General features: G+C 41.7%; 1 protein-coding gene and 1 pseudogene across 3 annotated transcripts in view; one reads left to right on the top strand and one right to left on the bottom strand.

Moving 5' to 3' along the window:
- The window catches only part of LOC308631065 (uncharacterized protein), a gene marked incomplete at both ends in the record, with an annotated part of 102,327 nt that extends 87,306 nt beyond the window's left edge, over positions 1–15,021 (bottom strand). The window contains one exon of one of the 2 annotated variants that reach the window (XM_081261966.1): positions 14,940–15,021. In XM_081261966.1, coding sequence (XP_081118092.1) covers positions 14,940–15,021 — 82 coding nt within the window. Of the gene's footprint in view, positions 1–14,673 lie in introns of those variants that run through there. The other variant, XM_081261968.1, reaches the window with a different exon arrangement.
- LOC308631066 overlaps positions 1–17,493 on the top strand; it is an 89,726-nt pseudogene extending 72,233 nt beyond the window's left edge. The window contains exon 2 of the transcript in view: positions 17,213–17,493. The product of the transcript in view is annotated as an uncharacterized misc_RNA (transcript). The remainder of the gene's footprint in view (positions 1–17,212) is intronic.
- The last annotated feature ends 6,554 nt before the right edge of the window (positions 17,494–24,047 follow it).

The following is a 24,047-nucleotide window of genomic DNA, read 5'->3' as shown; positions in this document are numbered from 1 at the left end:
AAACATCTTGACAGGTTACATTTAAAACCTCAGTACAATTATTTAAAATGAATTGATTGTTAGACTTAATCAACTGTGAAAGGAAGTAATTTGTGGGTTTTCCAGAAAAATAATTATCTTTTACTCATTTAGACAACCAATGATTCAGTGATCAGATTTCCAAATAACAGAGTTTCAACACATTGAGCTCTTTCCACTTACTGAAATGTCCAACAAGTGACTGTTGAACCATATCAATCTTAAGTAACATTTGTTGTTCCCTGGTTCCAGAGTATTTAGATTATTTGCTTTAATTTTTAAGTGGATAACTAGTTTTAAGCTCATTATCACAATACATCTCATCCCGTGGAACGATAAAATACAGTTTACTCTTATTTCTTCTATCTCTGCTAGAAGATCTTCTAGAAGAGTCAGCAAAAGCCTGAGCTTCCCCAGCAGAAAAAGACCTGAGGAAGAGCACAATTCACTGAGTGGGGTTTAAAAGCCCTCACAAGTGTTAAGCTCTTTTGTGTTCACAATGTTAGGTTTCAGATTGCAGTTAATCTCAGCGTGGAATTTATTCTTTGGTGTTCAAAATCGAGACTTTCATTGCTTTGCTGATTCAGACCACCAAGACTGCGACTGTGGTTGACAACCGAGGATGATCTAGTCAGCACCCAGGTAGGAGCACAGCCTCTGTGCTCCCACTGACACAGAGGCGTAAGTTCAAAACTCTACACACACACACACACACACACACACACACACACACACACACACGATATGCTACTGCTCTACAATATATAAATACTACTGTATGTAGTGAATTATGCATATATGCACACACACACACACACACACACACACACACTTTTTAAAGTCAGATTTGAGATATCATTTACATGCAGTGAATTCACACTTTCTTGTTCAGTTCTGTGATTTTGAGCAAACATAACTGTGTAACCACCATGAGGAAGATAAAGAACAGTTTTTTCACCCAGAACGATGCTCTCCTGTGGTCCTGCCATCAACCCTTCTTCTCCACCCCAGACCCTGGCAACCACTGATGGGTTTTCTATCCCCATCATTTGTCACTTTAGAATGCCATATAAATGGAATCGTATCATATTTGGACTTTTATTTCCGGTTCTTTCATTTAGCATAATGTCTTCAGTGGAATAATTCTATATTAAAAAATATAAAGATGGTGTGGTTATCATACATCCTGTTTCTTAAGAAATCTTTTCTTTAAACCGGTGACTTTTCATTGAACAAGTGAGAGAATAAATGCAGAGTATAAGATAGAGCCACAAAGTCATTCCGGGGGAGTAGTTCTCAGACCACAGTGAAAGGTTTTTTGTTTTTTTAAACATTCAATCTCATTAAAGCTTGGTTCATAATGTCCATAAACCTACTAAGTCTCATGGACAAAATGGTCAATCCTACCTACTCCTTAAATAGTCAATAAAAGTGTTTAGTATATTGAACTATTTTTATTAAAACAAAAGATAAAAATAAATAATTTTTTTAAAACCCGAAATTCACACCAGAATATTTTTAAAAATCTGTTTTATCCTCACGCTGGTTCAATAGGCAAAAAGACATCTTCATTTAATAAATACTAAAACTAAGATTCATGTAGACTCCATACATTTTGAGGTCACAACAAAGCAACTGTAACTTTTGAAGTGAAGTTAAATTCCTGAACTGTTATGTGGCTTGCAGTTTGCTCTCCAGTTTGTTAGAGATCATTATGTGTGTGGTATGATGGAGAAAGAACAAAGCTGGAGTCAGTAAATTCCCAGGCTCCATCTTCATGTTTATCACTGACTTTTTAGAAACTTTTCATTTTTAAAAATTCCCAATGACTATGAAAAATAAATAGAATAGTGCCAGGAAGGCTGATGTTCTTGTCCTGCAGCTTTTACAATGACCCAGGTACAGCCAGACTTCTTCCACCTGTAACTCCCATGAAATTCCTCTCCCCTGTCCCTGGATGACTTTGAAGTAAACCCCAAAGGTATAATCTTCATAAGTGTCTCGTTTTCTCATCAGTAAAGCAGCAAGTATAGGGCCTACGTCCTGAGTTCTCACACTAGGTTAAATGCTGGCTTCTGAGACTCACAGTCCTGCCCCCACAGTGTCCTCAATACATGGACACAGCTTTCTCTTTCCCAACGGAACAACATCTGTACACTTAAGTCAACAGTTAGGATGCACCTACATTTTCTAAGGACTTTTACATTAATCATCTCCAGATATTTCCTTTATTTTTCCACAAATCTATTATGTCTTCGTTTGAAATGAGTGAATTTCAATAATTGAGTTAGGCAAGGCAGGACTAGAGATGAAAAGGACCCATGCATCCGTCACCTTTTGTGCCCCTGTTCTGTGTAATCTGTCTTAAATGTCTTCTCTGTTGACGAACAAATACATTTTAGTCTTTTGTCTAATTGAAGGGGATGTCACACAGGTATGGAAAGCTGGGGGAGAGGGGGATCTAAAATTTAACAGAAAAAAATCCAAGCTTTATTTTTTCTATCCCCAAATAGTTCAAGAACTCCAAATCTCTTTTCCTTCCCAACCAAGAGAAATACAGACTTTTTAAGGAACTCCTCCCAAATTTTCCTTTGTATTTTCTGTCATATCTTCTATTCTCTGCTGACATCTCAGCTCTAGAACCACTTTTTATTGAGTTCTTCTATGGGAAGTTATTTTTAAAGCTCAGCTCCTGAAGAAGGGACCAGGTCAGCCACATGCCAAAGCAGAAACTACAAAATTCAAAGTCATAACAGAAGACAAATGCTAGTCCTACAAACATTTCCCTGAAAAAAAAAAAATATATATATATATATAACATATTATTTATATTAAAAATCCCCAGTTTTAAAAAGCAGCCAGTGAAACAGCACATCATGTACAACCACAAGAATGGGATCCAGTTTAGAATAAGTTATATTCCATGTATGTATAATATGTCAAAGTATACTCTTGCCATCATGAATATTTTAAAAGAACCAATTTTTAAAAGCAGCCTTCTTAAAAATTGATTTTTTTATCTTTTTATTCTAATTTGTTATATATGACAGCAGAATGCATTTCACCTCATATTACGCATATACAGCACAATTTTTCACATCTCTGGTTGTACACAAAGTAGAGTCACACCATTTGTGTCTTCATACATGTACTTAGAGTAACGATGTCCATCTCATTCCACCATCTTTCTTACCCCCATACCCCCTCCCTTCCCCTCCAACCCCTTTGCCCTATCTAAAGTTCCTCCATTCCTCCCCATGCTCTGTCCCCTGCCACCATCCCCATTATGGATCAGCATCCTCATATCAGAGAAAACATTCGGCATTTGGTTTGTGGGGATTAGCTTACTTCATTTAGCATAATGTTCTCCAACTCTATCCATTTACCTGCAAATGCCATGATTTCATTCTTTTAATGCTGAGTAATACTCCATTGTGTATATATACCACAGTTTCTTTAACCATTCATCTACTGAAGAGTATATAGTTTGGTTCCACAATTTAGTTATTGTGAATTTTGCTGCTATAAACGTTGATGTGGCTGTGTCTCTGTAGTATGCTGTTTTTAAGTCCTATGGAGTATAAACCGAGGAATGAGATAGCCGGGTCAAATGGTGCTTCCATTCCAAGTTTTCCAAGGAATCTCCATACTGCTTTCCATATTGGCTGTACAAGTTTGCTGTCTTAAAAATTGATTTTTGATAGGAATGCTCGTATGCTTGAGCTAACCTTTGAAGAGCAAATAATATGAAAGCAAATTGATTAAAACCCCCCAAATCTCAATCATAAATGTCTGTTGATCATTGATTCTATGAACACAATGCCAAAGGCCACTTTAAAAGGTTGGAATCTAAATAGTAGAAAATATAATCGGAGCCAGTGATTTCATGACACAGAGATTGGTCAAGCAAACGCTGCTTGGAGACACCCTGAAGTACTTCTCTCATTTCTCAGTGTTTCCCAAACTGGTCTTGGGATGTAGGCTGCTCATGATTTCCCAATTTCAGGAACAGGATGATCTTAAAAAGAGGTTTCAAGGCACATCTTCCAAAACAAATGAGATTAGAGGGAAAGGCTCATGAGAAAAGCCAAAAGGAGAATTTTTACCTCACCTAGAAAAATTTGAGGAGTAGTTTAGTAGTAAGTACACAGCTAGTTGTGCAAGGAGCCATAGCCATGAACTGAGGCATAGGAAGTATGATATGCTGATGACCTAAAATACTTTGGGGGAGACTCTACAAAAAGAGATGAGTATTGGAGGTGATGGGTAAATAATCAACCACACAATATCTCAGAACAGTTAACTTTTAAAAACAATCCTTCAATTAGGTAAATGAAGTCTAACACCCCGCAGGCATCATGGCAGAACACCCGGACATGGGTTATCCATTATCAGATCCCTCCACCCCTTTCCCTCTCCTCAGTCGCATCCCCCAGTTTGCAGACAGACATTTGGAGTGGAGAACAGAGTGAGAGAACATCAATTCTTGACCAAGGGAGTTCACAAAAAGACCCCTCACCCACTCACAATCTCTTTGCCTGCACCCTTCAGTCTCCTCCAAGGGACTTGAAATTTAAGATACGAAAAAGCAACTCTTGCCAATTTGAGAAGTTCGAATGAAAAAAGAAAAAACAAAAGTTGGCTGTGCACAGTGGCGCCTTGAACTCATAAAACCCACACGCTGTGCGGCTCCTCTCTGGCGTCTTCTCTTGGAAAGCCAGTGACCCTTCCTCCCCAGCTCTGTGGCCTGCAGCCCTGATGCGCAGCTGCTCTGGGACCAGCTGATGGATGGCCCCTGGTTGCGCACTCCATTAGATGATCCAGCTAGGATAACTGGTACTTTAGTCTACATTTAATTAGATAAAAGTTAGAATCATGAAAATGGATTTCTAGTTATAATTCCCAAAGGCTTACTAAGGACAGGAGCACTCTACCCAGAAAGATGACCTCACCAAAAGTAAAACAGGATGTTATTGTTTTAAGTGTATGAAATGGGTATTTGTTTGAAGTTTGTATAGCCTCCCATATATCAGAATTATTTTATTTATTTATTTATTTATTTATTGGTTGTGGGGATTGAACTCAGAGGCACTCAACCTCTCACTGAGTTGCTTTTGCTGAGGCTGGCTTTGAACTCTTGATCCTCCTGCCTCAGTTCCCAAGTCACTGGGATTATAGGCATGCGACACTACACCCAGTTTATTTTATTTTTTAATTGACATAATATTTGCTCTGAAATATGGGTTATGCTGTCCTAATCAGATACTTGCATACAATGTGTAATGATCACATCAGGGTAATTAGCATCTCTGTCTCCTCAGATACTATCATTTCTATGTGTTAGGAACCTTCAAGGTCTTCTAGTTATCTTGGAAATGTATAATTTGGTGTTGCAGGCTAGAGCTGTCCTGTTGTGCTGTACGAAATCAGAGCTGCCTCCTCACTGCCCACCTCTGCTCTGATGCCATTAACCACTCTCTCACCATCCCCCTCCTAGTGGACACAGTCCCCACGGGGTGCCGAGCATGTGACTCTGGACAGTCCTGAGAGCTCAGCTGAGGGGTTTCCTCTTACAATCATGAACTCACACATGGTGTGGGGTTTGCCACTAAAATCAAAACTCCAGGTCACTGAGGAGCCTGCAGATGTATTGAGTCCGTGGCAAGTGGCTTTTCCTTATGTACCTGGTTTATTGTTCCTGCTTTGACCTCTGAGGACTTCTCCTAGTTTCCTACCAATTCAGCCATTTATAATTACATTTAAAAAATTGATATCAATGAAATTTAAGTGTTTTGTGGTATAAGATAGTTCTGATATTTAGTTTGTTGTTTCTTAATGAAAGTAAACCTTTCTTCTTTTAATCAATTTTAAAAGGCCTTTTTGCTTTTATTGAAGGAGATTTCCTAGTTTATTCTTTTTAAAAACATTTATTAATATGTTTTAAAATTTCAAACAACCCCAAGTACCCTCTTCTCCTTCAAGCTCGAGCTCTCAGTACTATTCCTCCAGGTCACTGCCTTGAGTCCATCTCCATGAGAACAGAAAGTGGGAGAAGATGTGATGTCTGAATGACCAGGACCCCAAATTCATTGAAAATCCACATAAGTTGTTATTTCAGTTGATAACAAAAAGCTGGTCTTCAACTTCAGCTGTTCTTTGAGTTAAAACATTAAAATAGTTTATAAATGGTGGAACCTGAGACTCACAGATCACCCCCTGCCATCTCGGCTGAATGGTGAATCAGAGCAAAATACGGGATTACAGGGGAGGAAACTTAGACAAAGAAGACTAATTTGGATGGAGTCTGAGGAATTTACCGGAAAAATTTGCTAGTAAATTTGCCTTCATAAACCAATACACAAAATTCTGGAAATCTATTTCTACAGGCTACATCTGTCTAAAACATTTTTTAATTTAGTTTAAAGTGGTCCTAACTGGCGATGTCCTCAGGTGTATCAAAGGCAAATAATTTCTAGAAAACGCCCCCAACACTAGTATCAAAACACTGCCACAAGCCAGGCTCCATGACACATGCTGAATGTAATCCCAGCAACTCAGGAGGCTGAGGTCACAAGTTTAAGGGTCACAAGTTTAAGGACAACCTGGGAAACTTAGCAAGACCTTGTCTTAATGATTAATAATAATAATAATAAAATAATAATAGGGCTGGGGATGTAGCTCAATGGTAGAGCATCCCTGGGTTCAGTCCTAGTGACATAAAAAAAAAAATCAAATGAAAAGTATTACCACTGATAAAATTCTGCTCAATTTGAGCCTAGGATTTTTAAAAATCCAACATCATACAAGAATATAGTGTTATATACTTGTGAACTGAAATAATAAATAGAATGATCAGAGATGGAAGGAACTGTTTTTAGCATTAGAAAGTAAATATGTTTAATAGGTTTACATACAGAGGAAAATAAGAGTAGAACAAGATACATCATAAATGATCATGAATATTAGGAGACAAAATAAAACTAATCAGAATTAGAAGCTTGATAAACATGTTCAGAGCAATTTAGATTCACATAACGAGAAAACTATTAAACTAGAAGAAATCACCTAGATTTACAACTCAGAGCAGAATAATGGGGGAAAAGTATTATCATACATGGAGACTGAAGTGAGAAAGGTCAGCAAATATCTATTTAGATATTTAACTCTCTATTTAGAGTTACTTGAGTGGAAGGGGACAGATAATGAAGTGTTCACTGGAAATTCTGAAGAAGAGATAAATGAATCCTCAGAGTTAGGGGGCCTAGAAATCTCCAAAAGGAAAACTGAAAAGAAATTCCTCTCTAACCACACCATAGAGAAACTTCACAATACCCCTCCCCCAATAAAAAGAAAGAAGAGAAAAGGGAAAAGAATTTTTAAAAAAACAGGCCAGAGGGTATAAAGAACATCACCTAGGAGGAGTGACAATTAGGTTGGCAAGTACCTTCCCACCAGGGTACTGTGGAAGCCAGGAAGACAGTGGAATAACATCTCCAAAGAGTTGGAAAAATTATTGCCAGCCTGAAACGGTGCATCAAGAGAAGACCAAGTTAGAAATAAGAACAATATGAAAACATCTTCAGATCAACAGAAATGGAGGCAAACCCAAGCCTCTGAAAGAGGCACTTGAGGAAAGAGGACTTACCCCAAAGGAAGGCACGTGAGGAGGAGGAAACCAGAAGGAAGCTAAAGATGCAGGAAACCAAGCAAACAGTGGCAAAGCAAAACAGTGATGTTTATATTTTTATCTTGAAAAGTTTTTTTAAAATACTAACATACTGGGCCGTGATAATGTGTTCAAAACTAAAGATTTTTGTGCTCTTCCCGAGAAGATAAAAATGGTCCATAAGTTACTCCTAGAGTGGTACCATTTTTTGAATATGGCTCCCAGAAGTTCATGTGTTAGAAACCTTTTTTATGCAAAAAAAATATTTCTTATCCTTTTCAACTTTAATATGCTTCCATGTCCCTATTGTTCTTTGAAGGATTTGGAGATTGGTAAGTACCAATGGATTTGAAGGTACAAGTTACTATTGAGGAGGAAGAAAATGTAGTGGTTTCTCAAAAATAATTAACAATAGATTACAAGTCTTGATAATTCTTATTTATTTATTTTTTTACAAAATGCTCCATAGAGTTTTTAAAATATGTCAAAAAAATTGCATTTAGATAAACATCTTAAAATATAAAGTCAAACTACAGAAGCAGCATGACAGGTTTTCCTCTGTTACCTGAAAATGGTTTTAGAAGGCAATCCCCAGAACTCCAGAAATATTGTAGGGACATTGTTATTTAGCTTACAATTAAGATAACTCATTCAATGAGGAGTCAAAGAATTTATGTTCTAATTGCCATCTTTCATGGTGCATTAAACATATAGATTTTTTAAAATTTCTACCTTTTCTTATATGTATCCCCCACCCCATGTTCTTTTGGGCACTTAAACATATTTCTGTTTTTGTCAGTTTTTTTTACGCTGTGATCAAAAGACCTGACAAGAAAAATTTTAGGAGGAAAGTTTATTTGGGGGCTCATGGCTTCAGAGGTCTCAGTCCATAGGTGGTCAGCTCCATTCCTCAGGGCTCAAGGTGAGTCATAATGTCATGGCAGAATGGGCGGCAGAAGAAATCAGCTAGGGACATGACACCAGGAAGCAAAGAGAGAGTGCCACTTACTCTAGACAAATTATATACTCCAAAGCACGCCCCCAGGGACCCACCCCTCCAGCTACACCCTACCTGCCTGCAGTTACAACCCAGTTAATCCCTGTCAAAGGATTTATGGATCGATTATGTTAAAAATCTTATAATCCAATCATTTCACCTCTGAATGTTCTTGCCTTACTTATCTCACACATGAGTTTTTGGGGGATACCTCACATCTAACATGAATTTTCCTATTTAGCAGCTTCTTCGTGGTTAGAAATTTAAAAGTCCGTCAAGGATGCACTTTTCGTTGTATTTATTTATTTATGGTTTCCTTTTATACTTTCTCCAAGATCTCTTCTGCAGTTGTAGAGGTCAAAAGCTTCACCTTGTGTTCACAATATTTTCCACCCTTATCCAAAACACAGCACTCTTCCTGAAGTTTTAAGACCCTGCAAAGATACCCACAGAGCTCAGTGGTAGCCTCTCCCTTTGACAGAGGTGCTTCAATCATTACATTTATAGAATCAGTTGTCAAATCCGTTAGAGAACTTCTTTTGGAATCAGGTTTGGCATGGATTTGGTAACTTAATCAACTTCCACATAGACCTAAGAGAGGAAGTGATTCTGGCTTTTACTCTTGTTTGGTAAAAGCCTTCTTAGGCATCTGAGCACCAGAAGGGTGCCCAAAAGAGGTCCAAGTGGCCAGTCCTGTCCCTGGCTGCCTCAACCCACTACTGAGCTGCAGCATCTCCCTGGAGAGATGCCATAAGGTGACCCAGTGCCAAAAGGGTGTTCTGCACCTGAGCATACAGGAGTAGTGGGAGCACTAATTAGAAACTTAATCTCCAAATCATATGTTGATGGTATTTAAAGGTAGGGCATTGGAAGGTAACTAGGTTTAGATGAGGTCACTAGGGTGATGTCGCTTGATGGAATTAGTGACTTTATAAGGAGAGAAAGAATGAACTAAGCTGGCGCACTTGCTTCATGTCACCATGCAATGACCTTCTACCATGTCATGACTCACCATGCTCTTGGACATTCTAGACCCCAGAACCATGAGCCAAATAAACTTATATTATTTGTAAACTCCCTGGACTCAACTATTTTGTTATAGTAATCAAAAAAAATGGATCAAGAGAGTTGGGGTTGTAGCTCAGTGGTACAGTGTTTGCCTTGCACACAAGAGGCTCTGGGTTCGATCCTTAGCACCACATAAATAAGTAAAGGCATTGTGTCCATATACAACTAAAAATCTTTTTAAAAAATAATGGACTAAGAAAGGTGGCATAGGGCTGGGGATGTGGCTCAAGCGGTAGCGCGCTTGCCTGGCATGCGTGTGGCCCGGGTTCGATCCTCAGCACCACATACAAAGATGTTGTGTCCGCCGAGAACTAAAAAATAAAAATATTAAAAATTCTCTCTCTCTCTCTCTCTCTCTCTCCTCTCTCACTCTCTCTTTAATAAAAAAAAAAAAGAAAGGTGGCATAATTGGCAAGGAGAGAATAGCTTGATGGAATGAAGTCACTAATTCCATCAAGCGACATCACCCTAGTGACCTCATCGAAACCTAGTTACCTTCCAATGCCCTGCCTTTAAATACCATCAACATATGATTTGGAGATTAAGTTTCTAATTAGTGCTCCCACTACTCCTGTATGCCCATGAGGCAATGAGGCATACTTTATCACCATCATCATTGAGGATTGTTTGTGTACAACAGTAGTAAAAAGCAGACTGTTTTACTATTGCTTTTCATCAGTTTTACTAATGTTTTAAAGTTCCCTACAGATCATTCTCCCACTTACTGCCTGAACCCAGGGCAGATCACTCCCACCATCTCTATTGTCCTTGACACGCCAATGCTTTATTTAAGATGTAAGTATTTCAAGTGTAACTATTAAAAAAAATCAGAAGTATGTGATGTAAGCTATATACAGAAAAAAATAAAATATATACTATGGAAAAATATTAACACAAGAATCAAGAAAGGAAGGGGAAATTAAGGAGCAAGAAAAATAGAAGGGTAAAAAAATGAAGATACATCAATTATCACTAAAATAGCAAGTGAACTCTTACATTGAACTACCAATTTACAAGAAAGAGAGAAGACATAGAATTTATTCAATGACATCCATGAATAGAATTTAAAAAAAAAAAAAAAACACCTGAATCTGAAAAACTACAGGTTTTTTTTTTTCAACAAACAAAATGCAAGGAGAAAAGAGACACTGGTAGTTCCTTAAGAGAACTGTCAATCAATGGCAATGTGTGAACTCATTTGAATCCTGATTCAATACAGCTAAAAATACTCTGAGACAATTAGGGAAATTTGATTGCTGACTCGATGATATCAAGGAATTGTTTGTTGTGGTTTGATTATTAAACTGTTTTTAATCCTTTTTTTCCTGTTTTAGTTCTCAATATTTATGTGATTTTTCAAACACCACTTTTGATTAAATCAGAAACATACAAACATTCACCTACTAGCCAGACTTAGTATACACAATTTTGGAGTTTCTGAGTCAAATTTGGTCTACATATAATTTGGAATATTCCTTCTCAAATACATTTTGTGACTCAGTAGTCATATTATCTGCTGTGTTTTTTCACACACATGATCTTATGAATCTCTTAAACTTATTTTAACACTTTGAATTATTACATGTATAGAGAAAGGTATATAAAACAAATGTACTGGTTGACCAATAGCGTAACAAATCACTATAGCAGGTAATTATAAAACAAATATTTCAATTCTCACACCCCAGAAAGAGAACATTGCCAATACCTAGAAACCTCTTATTTGTTCCTAATTACAAATCTAGTTTTATCTTTTTTTAAGAAAAAGCATATGTAAACAGTAGGCATTCTGTTCTATAAAAGAATGTTGCTTTGGCTAACAGTAGGCTTGAGAGTAAGTAATTTTTTCATCCCTTTTAAAGACAAATTTTTGAAAAAGTTGTTTCCTGGGCCTTATCTTATAAAAGTGTAATTTGTTTTGATTTCAGTAATAGGTAAACAACATAGATCAGGGCAGATCTAAGTTAAGTGATCAATATGTGATAACCATGATTATTATACTAACATTGTATATCAGCACAAAAAGTTAGAATGAATATTCATATTTAATTCCCACAAAGTGAAGCAAAAAAAAAAATCAAAGGAAATTTTTCAGCTAAATTTTACCATGACATTGTATGGAATAAATATCATAACAATTTCAATTCTTCTCAGATTAATTTAAAAGTTTAAAATTCAATTTGTAATGGCCAGTTTTATGTATCAACTTGACTGGGCTACAGTCCTCCTTTACTCAATTAAGCACTAACCTAGGTGTTACTGTGTAGTATTTTGCAGATGTGAGTTCATAATTAGCTGACTTTAATTCAAAAAGATAATCCTACAATATCTGGGTGAGCCTGATTCAATCAACTGAAAGATCTTTAAGAGACAAACTCAGGCTTCCCTTAAAAGTGAAAACTCCATCTGTGGAGTTTTGAACCACCTCAACAGTCCCTTAATCAGGTGAGTCAAAAAATAAACCTCTTCCTCTATATATCCTACTGGTTCTCTTTCTCAGGATGAACCCTGACTGATGTAGATTTTGGTAGCAGTCATGAAAGAATCTTACTAAGTTTTCTAAACTGTTTCTGATTTTCTTGAATTGGTTAACTAGTCTGGTTATATTTAAAACCACAATGAATCTATTTGCAATGTTAAAGAGGGGACTAGTAATCAGGGCATGATGTGGGTGCAGAGACACCAAGGACTGCCACAAGAAATTGTGCACAGTGAACAGACTAAATTACCAAAGTGCCCCTGGAGGTTAAGTCTGAAATCAGGGTGCTGGCAGGACCACGTTCTCTTGAAGACTCTACAGGAAGGGTCCTTCCTTGCCTCTTCCTAGTATCTGGTGGTTGTCAGCAACCCTGGACATTTCTTAGCTTGTTGACAAGCTAAGAAACTTGTCAACAAGGAACTAGAAGAAAGGAGAAGGATGAGGTCAGAGACTTTGAATTCCCAGTTTAAGGACCACATTAATGACTTAAAAGCCTGCATTTGACCTAAAAGAAACTTTTATACCCCATAACCATGAACTTAATATTCTGAAAAATCAAACCCAAAATCTCATCCTACAATGTAAGTTGAACTCCCAGCCTTGCTGGGAGTCTTGATGTCAATAATAGATAATATAGTAACCTTCTGCGCAGTACCTTATAAAAAAGTGTGATTTGTTTTGATTTCAGTCATCTCTCATGAAGTCAGACATTGATTGGAAAGGAGCAGGATTGTGACAATTGGAACAGAAACCAGGCCACTCCTATAGAAGCTGGGAATAGCTAACCCCCAAATTCTGCCCCGTCTTCTCTGCAGCAGCTTCAGCTCTTCCAGTTACCTGCGGAGGTTAGCCCTCCTCCACCTGAAGGACATGCGGTGGCTCCCTGGGCTGTTTCTTTTCCAGGGACCCTACATTATCCCTGCCTCTCTCTTTGCTGGAGACTTCAAACTACATTCAAGTCCCAGCAGGCCCTGAAGGGAGAGCTACAAAATGTGACCCATGAGGTAGTGCACTCCTCACCCAAAGAACTGTGTGACCTTTCAAGCTTTATGAAAATAAATTGGGAGAGCACGTGTAGGAAGGGATCTTACACATTGTAGAAGGGACGCATTGGATCAGGCCAAATTTAGTAACACAGGTCACCTAATTAGATACCCTGGATTCAAGCCAGTTGTAGAACTACATTTTTAATTCTTATATTTGGTTAAATATTTTTTTTTTTTTGTAAAAACAAACCCAACAAAACCCAAATAGGCTTAGTCCTACCATTCTATACTATATTCAGATCTTGATAGGAATGCCCATGTTTGGTATATGGGGCTGCAGCTCAAGGACTATGTCATATTAGATCAATAAAATAGGGACTGTGGATCTTCTAGGGGTAATGCACACTGAAAGCATGAGGAAGGGGGGTATTTTGTATAGACAATGAATGTTTCACTGAGGGAGGGGTTTGGTTATCATAAGGCCAGCCATAGTGTTTGTTTGTTTGTGTGTGTGTGTGCTTTTTGTTTTGTTTTTGTTTTTTTAATATTTTTTAGTTATACATGGACACAATATCTTTATTTTGTTTATTTATTTTTATGTGGTGCTGAGGATCAAACCCAGTGTCTCACAGGTACAAGGCAAGTGCTCTACTGATGAGCCACAATCTCAACCCTTGTTTTGTTTTGCTTTTTTTGTTTTTTGTTTTTGTTTTTTTTTTTTTTTTTTTGGTACTGGGAATTGAACCCAGGGACACTCAATCTACTGAGCCACATCCTCAGCCCTTTTTTATATTTTTATTTTGAGACAGGGTCTTGCTAAGTTGCTTAGGGCTTCACTAATTTGCTGAAGCTGGTCTTGAACTTGTAATCATCCTGCCTCCACCTGCAGAGCCGCTGGGCACAGGTGCCACTGGGCCCAGCTGGCCATAGCTTCTTATGTGACCCTTTGCTTGAGATGCTACCATTACAAGTGTTTCAAGGGTTTTCCTCAAAATAAAACATCCCTCGAGTTTCAGAACACACAAGGATTCATGTGGTCAAACAGAACACAGGAAAAAAGAATACTTTTTATGTGCATAGACTTTATTAGAAAATTTGGTTATTATTACATAATAACTAAGAACGAAAAGGAAAAAAAGAAACATTTATATAGAAAAGGAAAAGTAGAACAGAGGGGGAAGTGAGGACAGTGATCACCCACCCAAGGGAGCACTGGGAATAGTGGTCTCATTGAGCAGAGGTCAGGGGTCAGTGACTTGGGGGTCACTCAGGTACCAGGATCAGGTGTCCTGTGGCATTGAGATGGTTCCTATGAGTTTGGAAACTTTTCAGCCAGAAAGACTTCAAATACCAAGGAAAACCAGAGACACAGTCCAGGTGCAGAGAGAGATTGAAGAACAGGAAAGAAAGGACGTAAGTCTTACCCAGAATGGCTGCTGGTGGAGCGGCTGGCGGCCGCCTAGCAGCAGCACTGCTTCTGGCAGCAGCACTTCTGCTGGCAGCAGCCCTTCCCACAGCCACAGGAGCGGCAGCAGGTGCGGCGGCAGCACACCCTGCGGGTGCAGCAGCCACAGCAGCCACAGCAGTTACAGCAGCCACAGCAGCCACCACAGCTACCACAGCTACCACAGCCACCACAGCCACCACAGCTGCCGCAGCCGCCACAGCTGCCACAGCTACCGCAGCCACCGCAGCCACCGCAGCCGCCACAGCTGCCACAGCTACCGCAGCCACCGCAGCCACCGCAGCCTCCACAGCCACCGCAGCCTCCACAGCCTCCACAGCCACCACAGCCACAGCAACCCATGTTGTCAGTAGAGAGGACTCAGGTGCAGAGAGGAGAGGACTCAGGAGAGGAGAGGGAGGTCTGGAGCCTCCTTCTGCTGGGCACCCTTAAGTACCATCTTGGGAAAAGGAAAAGGGAAAGACCCAGGACTCATGATCAGTGCTCACTTCCTTGTGGTTATTGCACTTCCCACACTAAGAAGTCTAGGGCTCTCCCTTGTTTACATCCTGACATACGTTGTTAATGCATGAAAAGCCATCTTTGAATCCTTCCCTTCTCTCAGTCCTGTATCTGTTCTCACCAAATTCTGTTGATTCTGTCTCCTTAAAAGCTGCAAAACCTATTCACACATCCATAGTTCCACAGCAACCCCACCCAGTTCAAGCAACCCCTGAGCCCTTGCAAAATCTCCCTCTGATCCAAAGACCAGGCAGAAGGACTAGGGTCACACACCTATAGTGGACTCAGCCACCTGGGAAACTGAAGCAGGAAGATCACTTGAGCCTGTGAATTGGAGATGGGCCTGGGTGAAATTGCAAGATCCTGCTGAAAGAAAGAAAGAGGAAAAAAACACGTTTTCTGGGGGTGTAGCTCAGCTGTGTCATGGTAGAGCACTCATCTAGTATGTGTGAGGGCCTGGATTTCATCCCTAGCAACACACACACACACACACACACACACACACACACACACACCACTACCACCACCACCACCACCACCACTAATCAGCCTAAGGACTTCCAGCATTTCCTCTCACTCAATTTCTAAAAACAGTTTACCAAGCTGGGAAAACAGGCCCTGGGTAGTGAGCCTCTCACAAACAGAAGAGTGGAGGGTCTTGCCTGCTACCAAAGGTCTGAGTACTGTCCCTTGAACTCCCCCTGATTGACAGATAAGCTCCTGCATGAGGGCACCTGAGAACAGCCCGCTAACCTTCCCATCTGTTTCCTTGTATTTTTACAGTTTCCTTGTGGATCACCAAGGGCCAAGCCCACCAGGATCCACGGGGTTGATCTTCAGTTCAGAGCAGTAAACTGCTCTCTCCCTTGTCAGCTCTTCTCCCTCCTGACATCTGGACTGTGTGTGCCACAGACAGAGCCCAGATTGTCTGCCATCTAGAGGGTCCCGGTCAGGCTAGTTAGCACGGAGGTATTTTTCTTACATCTCAGTTGATATCGTCCAATCAAGGACAAAAGTGTCTTCCTCACCTAAAGCAACATGTGACAGGAATTGCACCACTAACATGTAGACTTCAATAAAGATTTATTTCTACTTTTAAAACAATCCTTAAGGCCTGGGTGTGCAGAAGACAAATCGCAATGGTATGCTTCAAATGAAGTGGTTAGTAAAGGAGTAAATATTCCACCAGCAGATTCCACTTCTTGATAAGGGGGTGATGGCATCTGGCCTCACTAGTGACTTTGACTCGGTTGGCTATTCCTATTCTCAGTTGCAGTGTTACTTTGAGTGTAGGCCCTGAAGTCAAGGACTGAGCCTTAAACCTCACTCATCTGCATCTCAGCAGCTCACAGCCCCTGGGCCAGGGGCTCCAGGCAATGCCTGTGGTCAGTGAGCCCTTGCCCAGAGCTCACACACTAGGTCTGCGTTTTCCAAGCCTTGTGGGAAGAGAGAGAAGGCTGCCATTACTTTGACAGTCTTGTCATGCCTCTGGATCCCAGAATGCTCCCCAGGAACCGTTAGGCCTTTTTTGTTTGTACTAGAATGTAGTTTTAAGAAACAATAAACAAGGGGCTTGGGTGTGGCTCAGTGGTAGAGCGCTTGCCTAGCACGTACGAGACGCTGGGTTTAATCCTCAGCACCACATAAAAATAAATAAAATAAAGGTATTGTTTCCAACTATAACTAGAAAGAGAGAGAGAGAGAGAGAGAGAGAGAGAGAGAGAGAGAGAGAAAGAAAGAAAGAAAGAAAGAAAGAAAGAAAGAAAGAAAGAAAGAAAAAAGAAATTGAGAACGTAAAGAAGACAAAGACATCTTCTATGAAGAGAAGTCATTAAGAGCTGCTGAGATTCTTGCTTGCACATCAGAAACGAGGAAGGGGTCATATGCCGTCTTTCGTCTCTCCCAGAGTTGGTACTTAAACCCAACTCCCTGCAGAAGAGAGCACCAACTCTCCCTCTCCTCTCCCCCATCCTCCCTCCTCCCTGTACCTGAGTCCTCTCTGCTGACACCACGGGTTGCTCTGGCTGTGGAGGCTGCGGTGGCTGCGGTGGCTGTGGAGGCTGCGGTGGCTGCGGTGGCTGTGGTGGCTGTGGTGGCTGCAGCAGCTGCACCACATGCAGATGCTACCGGGTCGGCTGCTGCTCCAACTGCTGCCCCTGCTGCTGTGGCTGCTGTGGGGGCTGCTGCAGCACCCCTGTGTGGTGCTGCCGCCGCACCTGATGCCGCTCCTGTGGCTGTGGCTCCTGTGGCTGTGGCTGTGGGAAGGGCTGCTGCCAGCAGAAATGTTGTTGCCAGAAGCAGTGCTGCTGCTAGGGGGCCACAAGCCTCTGATCCTGGGCAAGATGTGCAGGGACTTTCCCCCGACCTCCTCACCAGCACTACCTGTCCTCCAGCATCCTGAGACTTCTCCCCCTGGCCTGTGACTTAGCTCCTACATTCTGTCCACTTCGGTGTTTTCCGTCCTCCTATCAGAAGAATTTCCTATCTAACAACAAACAGCCTACACAAGGCTTGAGACAGCCCAACTCCTAAAGGAGCCCATGTCACCTATCCAATCCAAACAGAATGTGGCCCCACATACTTTCTGATGTATATGGTTATTTCCTTCCCATTTTTGTGCTTTTATCTTCACTTTTATCTTGTGCTTTTTCTCTCTGTATTCCTAGTAGTCAATGGCTATTTTAAATTTTTCTAGCAAAATACAAATTTATCATTAAACACTTGCCTTTATCTTTACTTTGGTATGACCATATCCCATATCCTAAAACATCTTGATCCTTCTTAAAAGGTCTTTGTTGAGCTGGGCACACTGGCGCATGCCTGTAATCCCAGCAGCTCCCCAGGCTGAAGCAAGAGGACCTCAAGTTTGAGGCCAGCCTCAGCAATTTATAGAGACCTTCAGCAACTTAGGAAGACACTATCTCAAAATTTAAAAAAATATATAAAAATTAAAAGGGGTGAGGATGTAGCTCGATGGTAAAATGCCCCTGGGTTCAGTCCCCAGTACCAAAAAGATCTTTGTTGGATGACAGTGGTGGCAGAGTCATCAGTGACCCTGTGAATAGCTCTCCTGCTTCTGCTGTCCATGCAGTCCAGGTAGGAATGTAAGCACAATACGTGAACATCTGGTTATATCTGTCATCTGAGTTCAATTCTGAGGCAGGTGTTTTGGTTTCAGATGGTCAACTTCTGTGAATGCATTCAAAATCCTGTTCTGTTCACAGTTTAAAAATTCAAACAAAACTACAGAGAGACATTGCTAGGGGCATTCGCTTTTGGCCTAGAGGGAAGATTCTCAGGGCTGGCTACTATTTTGCTCCCACCCCCAACATAAATTCAGCCAGCCATGCACATTTAGAACCTTGGCATTATTTATTTATCTCTTCAATCTCCCTAACTACACAATTAACGCCATCGGGTTGTGCTAAATGGGTAGGCATCAATGAACATGGGATGGATCTGAGTTATCATTATTCTCTTGAAGCAGCCTCTAGGCTCACTACTTGTCTTCAATAGAATTACTATTTGTTTTTGTCTACATCAATCCAACCATACTTAGAGTACTGATAAGACTTGGTTTTGTTAAACTGTGATTTATGTTTTTGTTCATTTTTTTCTCATTTTTTGGACTCATGAGCCTGGACAGTCCTTGATCAGTCCCACAATCTGTGTTCTTTTGCCAGACTGGGGATTGAGGGTCCTGATAGAACAGCCTCTCTATTAAGATAGGATCTATTTCTTTTATACCTAAGAGGAAACTATAGATTGTAGTTACCCTCCAATAGCTATCAGTCACACTGATGACTCAAATGGAAAGACAAATGATATTTTATGACTCAGACCATGAGTTGTCTTTGAAAGCATTACAAATTTTCAGAAGAAAATTGGTTGCTGTCAACAAGTGTTCATTGAGAGATTCTCAGATACAAAGCCAGGTCTGGGGACCTGAGGCAAGTTCAACGATGCAGCAGACCTGCAGCTGAGTGCCTTTGGTGGGAATGGCGTGCATAAAGACACATCCTAGGCTAACCGTGGTTACTGCCGTGGTACTCCTATAAGCGGTGGGGATGCTGTTCTCTTGAAAACACCAGAATACCTCGCAAGCACCAAGTCCATGGCTCCCCGTTCCACATGGACTTGCCAGTGTGGGTTCTCTCTGTCACGTCCAGCATAGTTTGAACCAGTGCTGCTGAGCGCTCCAGACTGAGGACTGTGTGGTGGCAAGGCAGGGACTGTTCCTGTGATGAGAAGGCCAGCCAGCATGTCTGTGCCAGGAGTTTCCTCATCCCTATAGCCTCCCATCTTCACCTGGTCTTCCCTCCCTACTGATCTGTGTCCTAATGCGTCTGCTTCGGGGAGCATCGGTCATACTGGAATAGGACCCATCCTAACCTCATTTTAACCTAATTGCCTCTTTTTAAGTATTACCTATCTACAGTATGTCTGGCATTTGGAATTACCACTTCATCTATGAATTGGGGTTGGAGTGGATTCAGCCCATAACAAAAGCCCATAACAAAAGCAAAGCAGAGAGACATTTTATTTTTGTCTTTTGTTTACGTTTTGCAGGTGACCTATGTTTAGTCTCATGTGCCCTTTGCTCTTGTTTCTAGTGACCATTTGTACTTTTCTTTTCCATAACAAATTGTCACCTATGTAGCAAAAAGAACTGAGTCTCAGCGTCCCCGGTAGGACACAAAACCATGTCTGGAAGATGCATGTTCAACACACGGTAGTGGAGCACTGTGATGTAAATCCTGAGCTCCTCCCTGCTGGCCAGGTGCACCGTGAGATAAGGGAGCTCCGCCACAAATTCCCCTCCTTGTCCTCCCTGAGTGACACCTAGTAACACTCAGAGGCACCCAAGAACCCCTCTGCCTTTTGCTTGAAAGCTCCACCCTGACCCCCATCAACAAACCCATGGGCTACCCTCCCTCTCCACTCCTCCCTGGATGTCTGAGCCCTTTCCCAGTGATCCCCTGGTGTCATGCAGTGACTTCATCCCTCCAGGACCTGTGAATGGAATGAACTCCTTCCCTGATCCTTTCTTCTGTCTCCTCTCATGACCATGTTTGACATCTTGTTTTTAAAATAGTGAAGTCCACTCATACACGTACTGGATTTTTTTTTCCACAGATCCATGTCAACACTGGGTAATGGCACCCAGGAAACACTTACAGCCCACATCTTCTACTTCCACTGACTGAGAACAACCTCACATTTCCAATGAGCGAGACAGGGAGAGCAGGATCCTAAGCAGAGTTGGGTCTTAGATCCTAGAGGGGACTCCATGTGTCAGACTCTTCTGATCAACATTGCTGTGTGGGAATTGAATTCAAGGAGTCCTCTCCTCCGCCTTGAGAGATGGGTGAACTGGTGCTCATCTCCTGACCACCCTCTCGAATAAGGACAGCTACTAGAGGCAGAGGCAGTTGTAAGGATGTATATGGGAGGAAGAAGTTGAATCAGAGGTGGGGACTGCAGGCAAGAACCCCAGATGCTGAGAGTAACAGAGGACCTCTGGGTAGCCTCGGGGCATGAGAGAATCAGGGCTCTGGCAGGTAAGAAAGGAAATAGAGGGAGGGCTGGGTGAATACCCAAACATCCTTGTCAACTTGGAGTCTAGGAGGCTCATCCATCCATAAGCCCCATCTCCTGACTTCCACGGGAAAGAGATTAGCTTTCTGTGGATTCCTATTTGGAGGTCTTATCAGATGTAGTTATTGAAATTTTGTTTCCTTTGTTGATATTATTCCATTGAGTCAGTTCAGCCTGTGTAAACTCTTGTCCTGTGGCTGACTCTGCATGGAGTGACAAGAAGACACCCCACCTGGGCCTCGTTGGATTAGTGCAGTAATGTCCTCCTGGGAGATATACCCAAGGAGGTTGGTTTCCCTTGGCCCCAACCTCACAGCCCCACCCCAGCTGGGGGCCCCATATGCTTCCTTTTACTCTCACTTCACTGCTAAATAAACCACAATAGTTCAGGAATCTGGAGACTACACAGAGAAAGCCCAAGAAGCAGTATTTGACATTAGGAGAAGAGGTGTTTGGGGATGTACTTTTTTGTGCAGGTGGACATTAGGGGGTGGTTTGATTGTTATGATTCTAATGCTGATGTTATGCTACAACTAAAGCTGATCTTCTAGTTTGAAGCAGCTAATAAAATGGATTCCCTGGTAACCTGACGTGGCTAGAGCTCTGCTCAGATGTCTGGATCTTGGAGAGATGACTCAGAGGATAAAGAGGCTTCGTAATGAGTGACAGTTGGTGGAAAGCACAACGTGAACTAAACAGCTAATGGACGAGAAGTACAGCAAGACTCCAGTCCTCTGGCTACGTTGCCTTCTGGAGTATTGTCAGCAATGAAGCCCTGGCCGCCAAGACCAACATGTGCTGGAAAAGAACTGTGTGCATAGACAAATAGGGACCTTGAGGAATTATACGTCTCACAGGTGGCTGTGCTCTTATGTGATATTATGATCATCTAAGGGGCTGATCAATATTTTTGTACCAGACTTTAGTTGCAAAGACTCCATGAAGGGAGAGATTTGGTTTATGACATTGAAGTGCCAAGGTTGAGGAAGTGCCCCCACCCCTCTCTTCTCAATAAACCCACCAAATATTAATCATCCCCTAATCTGTCTGTGCCTACTGCAAGCAATTTATATCAATTTTGGCTCTTTGCACATATAGCATGGGCCTTATCTATTGAAATAAAACTCATTTTTCCCCTGTGGACAGTTTAGAGGCTGGAAAGAGAGTAAGAGATGACTCTTTGAAGCTGATTTACAGTAATTTATTAAGACAAGAATTGCTTGGTATATAAAATATGCCAATGCAGTGATAAAACCAGGACATAAATAAAGACCTTTAGAGGCAGTTTAAGGAGGTATAGCATTAACTATCTTTACTGCATTGTGCTGAGGCCATGATTTGAACGGAGATTGACAGAAAAGACAGCATTTTGTGACTTTGGTTGGTGATTAGGAACTGAACAAGATCACAAGAACTATAGAAATGTGGGATTTTTCAAGAGCTGTTGATAGGCTGAGGTTATGCTTATGACCTTCAAGACAGAGAGGAGGAGACAGAAGGAGAAAGCTGACCCATAGCAGTTACCTGACCCATAGTAGTTACCTGCCGCACCTGCCCACCTAGCAGCAGCACTGCTCCTGGCAACAACATTTCTGCTGGCAGCAGCCCTTCCCACAGCCACAGGAGCCAGGAGTGGCAGCAGCTGCGGCGGCAGCAGCACACAGGGGTGCTGCAGCAGCCCCCACAGCAGCCACGGCAGCAGGGGCAGCAGTTGGAGCAGCAGCCGACTCAGTAGCATCTGCATGTGGTGCAGCTGCTGCAGCCACCACAGCCACCACAGCCACAGCAACCCATGGTGTCAGTAGAGAGGACTCAGGTGCAGGAAAGAGGGAGGATTGAGGAGAGGAGAAGAAGAGTAGATGCTTCTTTCTGCAAGGGTGGGGGCTTAGTACCAACTCTGGGGGCAGAATTGACCTAGAGCGTGTCACTTCCCTGTTCTTTGTTATGCAATCATCAACAGCAGAATCTCACGTGGCCTTTGTGTACTTCCCTCATGGGGTCCTGGAAGCTTTTCCTCCATGCTTTCATCTGGGGTACGTTTCTCCCCAGATCTCTAATCCCCAGGATTTGTCTGTTTTTATTTAGAAGGGCTTATAAACTTCTACTTTAATTTTCCTTAATACTTTTCCATCATATAAACCTTGGTGGGGAGCAGCGTATTCAATCTAATAAGCTGTTGTTGAAGTGCCTTCTCCAATGAGGAAGTGGCTCTGCAGGGCACCGTGAGAACATAGCAAGAAGAATCCACAGGCTCTTGGTGAGAAACTTATGAGGAAATTTCAATAAGCAGCTGGAACAAGACCTGAAAAACCCTGCAGATTGACTGTTTTAGTCGCCAAGGAAGAAATAAGCCAACTCTGAGTGTGCATGGGAGAAATGGAATTGGGAAGCCTACGACAGGGACTCTATCATAGAAGGGGCTTTCCATATAAGAGCTGCAGGAAAGACTGGAGATGGGAAAATGAAGGACAAACAGGCTACAACACCCAAAGGACAGCTGGGTGAGCCTTACATAGGTAAAACAGGGAAGGTGCAGAGCCAGGAATAGTCAGAGCCACACCTGTAAACCTTGAGTCAAAATGGGCAAATCCTTGGGTACCATGTTGAAGAAGCATTTGGAGGTGTACAAGTCAGTGGGAACTGTGATCCATGTTTCAGGAAGGTAACCAACAGCAGAATCAGGACTTGGGAGGTGAGAATCCAAAAGGGAACTACTTAAGGGGCTTGTGCAATGTTTTGGCCAAATTGAATATGGTCCTCAATGGGTCAACAGCTGGGCTAGTGAGAGAGGGAAAAAGTGACAAGCTGGACATGCAACATTCTTAGGGAACATCTTTGCAGTAGAGAAAACAGGGTCATGGTACTAGCAACCATTAGTTGCCGGGTTTCTGTTCTTGCGACTAAAAGACTCAGGGGTCACTCTAGTTAAACTGGGCTAACTGGGCTGCACTAAATAACCACACAAGAGACACAAATACCTTTTTCTTTGGGGTTGCTGTGACGGCTCCTCTGATCTTAAGGGTCCGCAGAAAGAGAGCGAGAGCACGTGCTGACCCCTTTTATTGAGGAGAAGCTATTCAAATGAGGCAAGGGGTCAGGTTTCAGGGGGCTGAGTCTATCTTCATGATGTCCACTGTCAGCAGGTTGACTGACACCTGGATAGGCCACACCCAAGGGCACAGTAAGAGGAGGGGACACACACACAAGGCACTTCCATGGAAGATTCTATCCTATTCAGGGCAAGGGGTTATATTACAAAGGAACAGGTG

This window comes from Spermophilus citellus (assembly GCF_964194105.1).
Source record: "Spermophilus citellus genome assembly, chromosome: 11".
In the NCBI taxonomy this organism is placed as follows: Eukaryota; Metazoa; Chordata; class Mammalia; order Rodentia; family Sciuridae; genus Spermophilus; species Spermophilus citellus.
This window is presented reverse-complemented; position numbering and strand designations above follow the sequence as displayed.